General features: G+C 48.3%; 1 protein-coding gene across 1 annotated transcript; it reads left to right on the top strand.

Moving 5' to 3' along the window:
* Positions 1-247: 247 nt before the first annotated feature.
* On the top strand, positions 248-939 carry ODF1 (outer dense fiber of sperm tails 1). Its single transcript, XM_041470905.1, has 2 exons — positions 248-415; positions 603-939. The coding sequence occupies exons 1-2, from the start codon at positions 249-251 to the stop codon at positions 892-894; spliced, it is 459 nt and encodes a 152-aa protein (XP_041326839.1). The 5' UTR covers position 248; the 3' UTR covers positions 895-939.
* Positions 940-10,323: the final 9,384 nt, after the last annotated feature.

A 10,323-nucleotide genomic window follows, 5' to 3' on the forward strand; every position in this document is an offset into this window, starting at 1 on the left:
CCGGGCCGGGCTGGGCCTCGCAGGCCTGCGGCAGGGCGCGGGCCCGGCCGTTGTTCCCATGGTGACGGTGGAACGGTGGCGTCCCGGGGCCGCGCTGTCGGAGGCGGTGCTGGGAGGCTGCAGGAACAACGGCAGCCCTGCCCCGCACTCACCGGCAGATGAAGCTCTCCGGGCCCTCCAGACCGCTCTTGCCCTGACACACTTACATCCTGACGATGTCGACCCACTGTTACTTCCAGGAGGAGAACATGCAGAACCTGCGGCACATCAACAGGCAGATGAGGCTGCTGGACCTGCGCCTGCAGCTGCTCCGGGAGAGGCTGTGCGCGGCCCGCTTCAACAGGTGCGCCTTTTCCTGCTGCTGCCTGGCCCAGCCCTGCTTCCGGAGAAGGTGCCTCGCTGCAAGGAACGAGAGGTAAGAGAGAGCTGCCTGCTTTTACAGACATTGGCAACCTTTAGGCTAGGATAAAGGGAGGTTTGACATTTCTATCGGGAGCAAAGGTTGATACAGGTAAGTAGGGTGGGGGGGAAATAGCCATTTTGGAGAAATAAATTGAAAGGGATACAGGAAAGTAAAGATTGTTCTCTTGTTTTAATTCCAGAACGAAAAGACTTGGCATGATGTTGAATTCATGCAGTGGTCAAAATTTGGCTTTGATCGATGTGAAGGGTTTTGACCCCAAAGACATCACGGTGACGGTGAAGGATGGGAAGGTGACTGTGTCAGCGGAGCGCAAGGTGGAGTGCAACACCGGCTGTACAAAGACAAGCAACTACAAAAAGTTCGTGAAGGAATTCAGCCTGCCACCAGGGGTGTGTGACAAGGAGGTGACCTACTCAGTGGAATCCAAGTGCCTCGCGCCACCCAAGTGTTGCCCTTATCTCTGCAACTGAGCTGCAGCAGGAAGCCAGACCAGCCACAGCCATGCCTCTGCCTCAAGCCTTGTCCCCATGGCATTTAGATCTGTGTCAGAGCTTCTCTTACATTTTCCATTAAAGAAAACAGCATTCTAAGCAGGTTGTGTGAGCCTCATTTTGAAGGGTGTTAGTGGGCAAAAAGGGGAGTGCCATCAGGAAAACACAAAGATATTTTTGGGCATACATGACTGTGGTCACTTGCTGGGTACTGAAGGCAGGGCTGGAGGTGGCGGATTCAGGGCGTACAATCTCATGGTTTTTAAAGGCTGAGAGGCACCACTTATGATCAGTCACATTTCTGTAAGGACACTTCTCTCAATCCAACCTCTTCCATTTGATCTCTAGGGTATTTCTAGGAGGAAAATCTTGAAGAGAAACACATTGAGGGGAGGAGCCTTTTCCCCAAAAAATCAAGCTGTACCCTTTGTTCCCTTGGCTTGGTTCTTGCACAGAGTGCCTGGCTGGGAAAAGCTGTGGATAAAGAACAGAGAGCTTTTCCTTAGAAGAGTTGGGATTAGGGTAGAACTCTTACCAGCTGAGGAGGGAATGACAGCATTTCCTGCTGAATCAATGGCTCCAAAATAATAAGAAAACATTTTTCATGTTGGGAGAGGGGGAGAATTATCAGTAAAATTGCTTGAAGGCAATTTTAATTTTGCTGCCCTAGCCTCAGCACTTGGGTATGCAGTCCTGTGGGAAGTAGCATTACCTCCCACTGCCAAAAGGTGTGTAACAGAACATACCTGGTGCCTGCATTTACCAGCCACCTGGGCCAGCATCTCCCCAGTGAGCACCACCTGGTTCAGGCTTCATGAGCCCCTGGGGCTGGAGGGAGGAAGGTTGCCACCTCTTCATGTGATGCACTCCCCTGCAGCAGACTTTCCTAACAGGGAGCTCAATGTTTTAGGTTGTGCTGGCACAGAATCTGATGTTCCCTAACCTGCCGGGGGAGAGGGTGAGCACCTGTGGGCTGCTGCTGTGCAGGTGTGCTGCACAGCTGAAACTCTTCAGAGTGGAGTGCTGTCCCTGCCATTAGCCTGGTGAGAAATGCAGTTGGTTGCTTTCACCTGTGGGAACCCTGACTCCTAAAGGACCCTCACATCAACTGGATCAATGTGTCTCAGAGCATCCAAGAGGCCCCCAGTGCCATAAGCACCCACTCACTGCTGCAGCAGGGAATATTCCCCTGGAAACGCTGACACCTGAAGAAAACAAAGCCAGTCCTTTATGCACAGTCTGCAAACAGTCACTTTCACAGTTGACTTTCACCTCATGAAGGTGGTGAATCACAGGGGATGGGTTACAGAGCGGTGAGTCCATGGCTGGGAGCACCATGGCTGGGGGAGGCCCTTGGCTCCATCACCACCCACTCCTGTCCTCTGCGTGGGAGCTCCTCCAGCCAAACATGTTACATGCAGATCGTTGAGGATCAGTTTAGCTTGGCTATAAACAGCTTGGTAATTTAACTGTGATGCAAGAAATTAACTGCTTCTAGAATACTTTTAGCATCCAGCTTAAATTTAAAATAACACCTGTTAAGAAATATTAAACTTTATGGGCTTAGTGTATAGCTGGGTCAATATAGAACCATACAACCATGGAATAGTTTTGGAAGGTGACCTTGTCTAATGCCCCTACCATAACCAGGAACATCTTCCAGGCTGCTCAAGCACCCATCCAGCCTGGCCTCTGGGCAACCTATTACAGTGTCTCACCACCCTCATCATTAAAAAAAAAAAGTTCCTTATGTCACATTTAAATCTAATCTTTTTCCATTTAAAACTGCTTCTCCAGTCACTACAGGCCTTGGTATCAAGTGTCTCTCCACCATTCTTATAGACGTTCCTAACATACTGAGAGGGTGCCCATGCACAGGTAGTCTGATTCTGCTGGTGTTGGCCAAGGATGTTTAGACCTAAGGCACCCCTCACTTGGGAGGCCACAAGGGAGCCTCCAGTGAGAGCACACAGCAGGGATAGGGACTGGAGATGGACTGGGAAAGACCATCTTCCTACAAAGCAACCCACCAAGTAATAAAACCAAGACCCCTCTGTGATAGGGTTTTTGCACTTCATAATGATTTCTACAGAAGTTGTCTAAGCATGCAGAAGGGAAACATATTTCAACACCTCCCCTCTACCCGTGACTTGCAGAATACATCGAGTCCCACGGCAATCACAGGGCTGGCTATGACTGCTCTTATCCTTATTGCTCATCCTTCAACACATGCTCTTCACACGCTGTTCCTAAATTAGGCTCCTTGTGCTCCTAAAACCAAATTACACTCTTGAGCACTTCTTGACAGATATAAGGAATTTTCTGAGGAAAATTCTGAATTCGTATTACATCCTGTGAGTTGCTAGTCTAGGCTGGTAGGAGTATCTTGGAGACCTTTTCTGTAATAGAAGCAAATCACTGAAATAGTCACTTAGTTTTGTTAATACCTACATGCTGTTAACAGTTTGGAACTTAGTCAAAATCTATAATAACCATATGCTGAGAGTTTTCAAGGAGAAAATACCTTTGGAAAGCCACCATTAACCCAGCAAGCTGTAACATCATCATCTCCCATTAAAAAAAAAAATCATTTACCACTAGGTGGCAGATACTATTTTTTACAATTTACCACCGTGCAACTCTTTTATTCAGAGCAAGCACACTGAGGGTGGTATCACAAAGCAATAAAGTTGGCACACACTGGAGCTGGCATTTTTTTCTGTTACACTAATAGCAAGTGAAGAGGAGGACAAGAGACAGGGCTGTTTTGTGATCCTGGGTGTGCAAGAGCTCTCAGGACAGACCACCATCACATTAGGTTACTACACTGGATTGTATTGACCTTTGATCCTGCAGCTCTCCCCCATGGAGATAAGGCTCCTGTTTAAGGCCACTTTCATTTGCTTCAGCAGCCTGTCTCAGCCACAGTTATCAACCCAACAGGAGCTTCCAGTGGTTCATGTATTCTTCAGCATGTTGCCGCAACAAATTATTTTTGGGGTCAATCTTGACCATCCTCATGCAGCAGATACTCTCTCTGAAGTCCCTAGCATGAGGAAGGTATCAGAGAGGATGAATTTGCTCTGTAGTTCTAAATGTTAGTACATTCTTGAACTCTAGTCTTATGGGGGGCATTTATAAATAGCCAAGGAATTTGTAATGAGAGGTCATCTGAGGATGTTAAATCCAGACCTTTCCTCAGTCATCAGCTTCTAGGGGTTTTCCTACAGCCAGGCAGTGCTCTGCTGTGCTCTACACAGGCTTAGGCTGTGTTGAACTGTTATTTCTCTCCCTGCTATTGAAAACCTGGGGAGAGCAGTGCCTTCATGAGAAGGTGAAAAGATCCCATCTTTCCTCTCCCCAGGTGCCTCGGTGCCCTGCTGCTCCTGAGGGCACAGCACTGCTCGGGCAGGGGGCTGCTGCTCCCAGTGGGCAGTGCCTACTTGGCAGGGCTCTTTCTGCCAAGCACTAAATTAAATGCCTGTCACAGGGCCCAGCTCCACTGTTCACACCTCCTGTCCTCATCCTCAGAGCAGCAGCATGGCGAGGCTTTTGGCATCACCCCAGCCAGGTGGGGCTGGTGCAGCTGCCCTCCACTGCACCTTCACATGAGTATAGAAGCTTCATCCATCCATCCATCCATCGTGTTTGTGCTTAAAGTTAAATTTAACCATTGCCCTTGCTAAGTTTTTTGGCATCTTAGTCTCTTAGGTAAACTTTCCAAGCCTGTTTTGCATCATCTCTCCTGGAGAAAGCCCTAAGAATTTATAAGAGAGAGCAGGACCCATGTCTTCAACTCTGCCTTTGTACCAAAGACTCCATAGATTTGTTGTCATTCTGGACTCTGCACTTGCCACCTCATTAATAACTCTGCACTGAATTTAGGTGAGGAGTAAGCTGATCCTTCCAGCACATTTGGCATGACTGTTGTGAAGCTGCCACCTCCACAAGCATGGGACACCAGCCCTTGCTTCTCCTCTTTAACCCTGCAGGTCCTTTCCCTGGTCTCTGGAATGAAAAGGAAGTTTTCCATCTCTGTCTGTCTTCTAATTCCCTCTGCCATCCCATTTGTGCCCCTCCAATTGCTGTAGGTCAGGCCTTTCTTTTGACAAGTGATGTATGAGGATTTGCTTCTTCTCTTGAAATCCCACTCTACGTGAAAAAAGCTTTGCTGTCCTGGAGGTTATCCTTTCAATTGCCCTGCTATGTGGTGTGAAATCCTGCCATGCAGTTGTCTTTCTCAATTGCAACATCAATTATAAATAATAGCAGGTCTCTCTGCCCTGTAATTGCTTGTGCTGGTCCCTGTCTTGGGGTGTTACATAGTCTTTAAAGGCCTGCAAGTGACAATAATGCTATAATTTGAAAATCTGAAAACTAAAAATCATCAGCACCCACACCTCACTAGAACAGATTTTAACTTGCTAGGAAAGTAAAATACAGCTTCCTCTTTTTCGTTTGTTTGGGTTTGGGGCTTTTTTGCCATAGTTTTTTTGCATCTCCACACGTGTGTGCAGAAAAGCCTGCAAAAGGGAGAGCTGCCAGGGCTCTGTCTCACAGTCACGCAAGTGCATGTGGCACTTTACAACATGTCAAAAGAGAAAACAAAATCCTCTCTCTGCTGGGGTCTGGGCCCCAAAGCCCTGGAGAGTCCTGAGTCTCGACAGAAAGGAGCAGGGCCCACAACAGCCACAGCACCCGACGCTGTCCCCTCCCACCCCCTGCCCCGGGGCTGCCATCTGGACGGTCACCAGCCACCACTGCCTGTGCTTGTGGGACACAGGGCTGTGCTCCTGCAAGCACAGAACCAGGAACATCACCCAGAGCATCTGGCTATGGCCCAGTGAGGACCTCCAGGAGAGTGTGAGCAGAAGCCCCATCAGTGGGAAGGCAGAGGGACCTGGGAGAGCTTGTCAGTGTGGTCACAGCCCAGGACAGCAGCCTGACACCAGCCACGGGCAAGGCACTGGAGCCCAGCTTTGGGCAGCCACTGGCACAGACTCCTCCAGAGCCCAGCAGGGAGGGAAGGCTCTGTCCTCTGCTAGAGCAGAAGAGGAATGGGGAAGAGCAGAGGCTGGGGTCACGCAAGGTGCACTGAAGACACTCAAACCTGAGCACAGCCCACCAGAACAACTCCAAGGTGCTTCAGAGCCATTGCCTCCTGCTCAGGCCAGCTGCAACAGCAATGCTAAGCTGTGACTACCATTGCTTTGTGTCTTGGCTTTTCCCTCTCTTATGGAAACCTGCTAGAAATGTTTAAATATGAGCAGAATCTGCAGGATGCAGAAGAGATGACTGTGGTAGGAGACATGAAGTTGAGAACAAATTCGGCATAAGGACCTCATGCAGATAAATAATTAAAATCAGTGAGCATCTTTTGGTAGAGAGGCAGCAGAAGAAAAGGAAACCAGCACTGTAGCAGGCAGTAATAGCTGAATGTAGCCGCTAAAAGTCATGCAGCCTTGCTGAGGTTTTATTGACTGCAAATTCATTAAAGCTCCAGGACACTGAAAAGAGATTAATAAATTAAAATTCCAGCACTTGGAGCCCACTCATGCCATGTCTTGAGCACTTTTTATTCCCACTAAATCCTCTGGACAACAACAGCACACAGCAGAACTTTACCATTACTGTGAACACCTACACAGTTAGCACCCTTGGAGAAACACTGAGATATTTACATGACCAGGACACAGAACTAAGAGTAAAATTCAATCATCTTGGGGAAAGGGTCAAAATCCCACCTTGTCTGACCATGTGGTACCCACCCATTCTTGGCTGCTTGGTGTGCCTGGAGAGCCAGGCACTCAGCTTGAAATTCTGGGCTGGCACCCAGAGAGATTTATGGATGGTAGTGCACCAGTGTAATGTAATCCTCACCTCAATATTTAAAAATAGCCCAAGGGACTGACCTACATAAACTCCAAGCCATCCAGTCTGGACTGGGTGCCCAGTTAGCAGGACATTTCTAATGTGGTGCAGCTGACTCCATGACAATATGGTAGGTTTCTCCTAGGAGGGGTATGCAAAGTGTGCACAGAGAATGATGCTTCATATTGGATTAAAGCACCAAAACAACTTGGAGGATGGAAGCACTCACTGTTTACTTTCCTACTACTAGAAGAGCTACTAGAGAAGCAGGAGCAATGTTTGTACTGTAGTACTATTCAGCCGTTTATATGTGCTTGCTTCATCTGGAAAACAAAGGAAAAGCAAGTCCTGACATGGCAGAGGATTACTGCACGCAGGGAGGGAGCAGCAGTAAATAGGTCAGTAAACACCGGCCAGACAGTGGCCCTGGGGGCTGGGCATCCTGCTGGCTCCCAGCAGTGCCTTGCACAGGCTGCCTGGGGTCCCTGGAGGCTGGGGTCCTGCTGCCTGCAGCTTGAGCCCTGTCCTCATGGGAGCTCCTGGAAACTGGCTCTTGTCCTCCTGGCTCCTAGGCAGGCACAGTGCAGGGATGCAAGTTCTGCACCCTCGGTGCTGAGCTCCTTCAGCACCAGCCCACCCAAGGACATTAGTGAGAAGAACAAGTTTCCCGCTCCTGGGTCCCCACTTTGTGTGTTTTTGCAGGGTTGAATACCACACCAGGGTTGAATTCTTCTCCCAGAGTGCCTGCAGCCTGCTGTGGAAATGGAATCAACCACCTCAATCCCACCACATGCACCCAGAGCCCTTGCAGAGAGGATCTAGTGAGGGCAAATGTGCCACCTGTGTTTGAGGGGAAATTTCCTAAAGCACAAACAAACCTGTTATAGATGGATAATGAGATGATTGGCTCTCGCAATTAAGGGATAACTATTGTGTGAATATTAAGAAAAGCCTTAGTGATGTATAGTTATGTCATTGTAGTTTAGATGTCCTCTGTTCTCCCCATAGTTCCCTTTTCCTCCCCTGTATTGTGACCATCAGACAGCCTGGGTTGTCTAGGCCAGATAGAAAGAAGGCGTGCACGTGTCCCTTACCTGGGACAGTTGGGAATGGAAAAGCTTGTTGCTGAGGGGGTGCGGCATGGCAACACCTGATCTCCAATCAATTTACAAGAAAGCAGTCTCCACCGTTAAATGGCAAAGAAGAGCTGACTGACAGACTTTGGGAGGGGCCAAGGCTGGCTGATGTAACCCCCACGGGTATAAAAGACTGAGCATCCATCATGAAGAGGAACCAGCCATGTGGTATGCATGCGAGCAGTTCCCAGTGCTGCAGCTTTTTTCTTATGTAGTCCTTTGCTGTATTTTTGTTAAGGGTTAATAAATCTTTTTAAATTTTCAAAGTGAGCAGTTGTTTCTCACAAACCCTTAAAGAGGTGTTCAATCACCCTGACAGAAATGGAGAGGACTGAGCCAGAAGCCAATGCAGGACTTGATGTCAGCATGTGCACTTGGGAGCCACAGCACATGGGGCACCCTGCATGGGGTGCAGCTAGATGTTTTGCACACTTGGTTCATTTTGCATAAACCCTTGAGTTGTACAAGAGAAAACACACATGCACGGCTCACCAGGGCTGCCCACCCACTGCTGAGCTGCCAGCCCTGGGCCTCAGGGCCATGTGCTGCCAGGGAGCAGGAAAGCCAGTGCAACAGAGCTTGGCTCCAGCCAGGAGATGGTAAGATTTAGATGCAAGGTAAAATCTGTTCTAAAAGAGGCCATTTAAAAATGAACCATGGAGGACCGTGCAGCTGGGGAGCGAAGGGATGCCTTGCCTCTTGGTGTCAGTAGCAGCAGGCAGCTCTGCAGGCAGCACAACCAAAACTTCCCCTCTAGTAGCCTATGTGACAGGAATTTATCAGTCATAGACTGTCCTCTGGGTGCTGGTGACCCTAAAGCAAAAGCTATAAGCAAAACCTTGCTTGCAGCCAGATCACTGAGCCCTCTTCTCTGTGCCATGTCCACAGCTGCTGGAGACAGGAGTCACCCAGGATGAGAAGCAGTGGTGCCTATGGATCTGGTGGACCTGGTGGTGCTGGGGCCTTTCTGGTTTTCTGCCCATATCTCTGGGAATGTTTTACTGACAGAACAAGGATAAGGTTAGTCAATGGTGTCAGAAAAAAAAATCCAAGTAACATTTCCCATAGACAAGATAAGCACAAGCTTGAGGACATTGGAATCATTGTGTTGGGAGATGCTGCACCCTTAGACTGCCTGGGAACCATGTCCAGTACCTAAATGTTTTGGCAGAAAGCTTCTATGTCTGAGACTTGGCACAGTATGGTACAGAGAGTGCTCGAGTCTGTACCTCATCTGAGTGAAAAAAACATAGATGAAATATTAAAAGAGCAAAGAGTATAGGTTCCAAACAACACCAGAAGGAATCAGAGTGAGGGACAAATTTAAAGTAAGAGCATTAAAGTGCATGTTAGGAGGAAAGCTGACTTTGGAGCAATGCAAACAGGAAAAGAGTAGGCATGGCTACACAAATAGCTTGCTCCAAAAGCAGGGAGAGGCACAGGCTTTGGAATATGGCCGACGTGCCAAAAGCTTTGGTGCATTTCCCCCTGCTGATGGTGTGTCATGGCAATACTGGATTCCCCTCAACAAAAACTGGGGTAGAGCCCAAGGTTTTGCTCAATTCAGGGGTAGTCAGCTGAGATGTAATGGTCTGAAGCAAAATGTGCTGAGCAGATGGCCTGATGTGCCTGCTGGTCTGAAAGGCTCATTAGCTTCTACAGAGCATCCTGGGGAAGTCTCACCACAGGGTGTAGGAAGGAGCTCCTGTACCTCCCCTGCCAATGACAGCAGTAGCTCAAATCCCAGCACATTTTGTATTTTGTAAGGGAAATTTTGTCTTTCAAACCAGAAATAGATGAAATTACCAGTTAAACACTCCCATTCTTGCACAACAGGTATCTTCATACAAGAAAGCTTAATTGGTTCTTTGTTTGTAAATCACCTCAATACATCTTGTAGTGCTCCAAGAAAGCCTCTGGTTTCTCCAGGACTTGAATTTTGGTCCTTAACCTCTTTTCTTCTAGCAATATTAGGTCAGTCCTGGCCCATCCATGTTTTGGAGATGTAAATCTGAGGCTTGGGATCTGTGCAGGAGTGTCTCCTGACAGCACCCAGAGACCTGACTTCACCTATGCCATCGAGGGGGCTGGCTTGGAAGCGAAACATTCCGCAGCATTCCCTTCTCACCCACTTTGTTTCACCTCAGGGAGACCCAGACTTTCCACTTAAATTCAGGTGCCTTTCTAGGACTCAGATTATTCTTTCTGACCTATTAACAGCTTTCTACCCATCAACCTCTTTGAATTCCAATTAGAGATGAAGTTCAGTTAGCTTCCAATGATTCATGTGGGAAGGCCCAAGAGATCTGGCAGAAACAGCAGCTCATCAGTTATGTTTGTTATGCTGGAGCAGAGTATGACAAATCACAAGTAGGGAGATGAGCTGACCTCTTATAATCTA

The sequence above is a fragment of the Pyrgilauda ruficollis genome, unplaced genomic scaffold (assembly GCF_017590135.1).
Source record: "Pyrgilauda ruficollis isolate IOZ18807 unplaced genomic scaffold, ASM1759013v1 scaffold25, whole genome shotgun sequence".
Classification (NCBI taxonomy): Eukaryota; Metazoa; Chordata; class Aves; order Passeriformes; family Passeridae; genus Pyrgilauda; species Pyrgilauda ruficollis.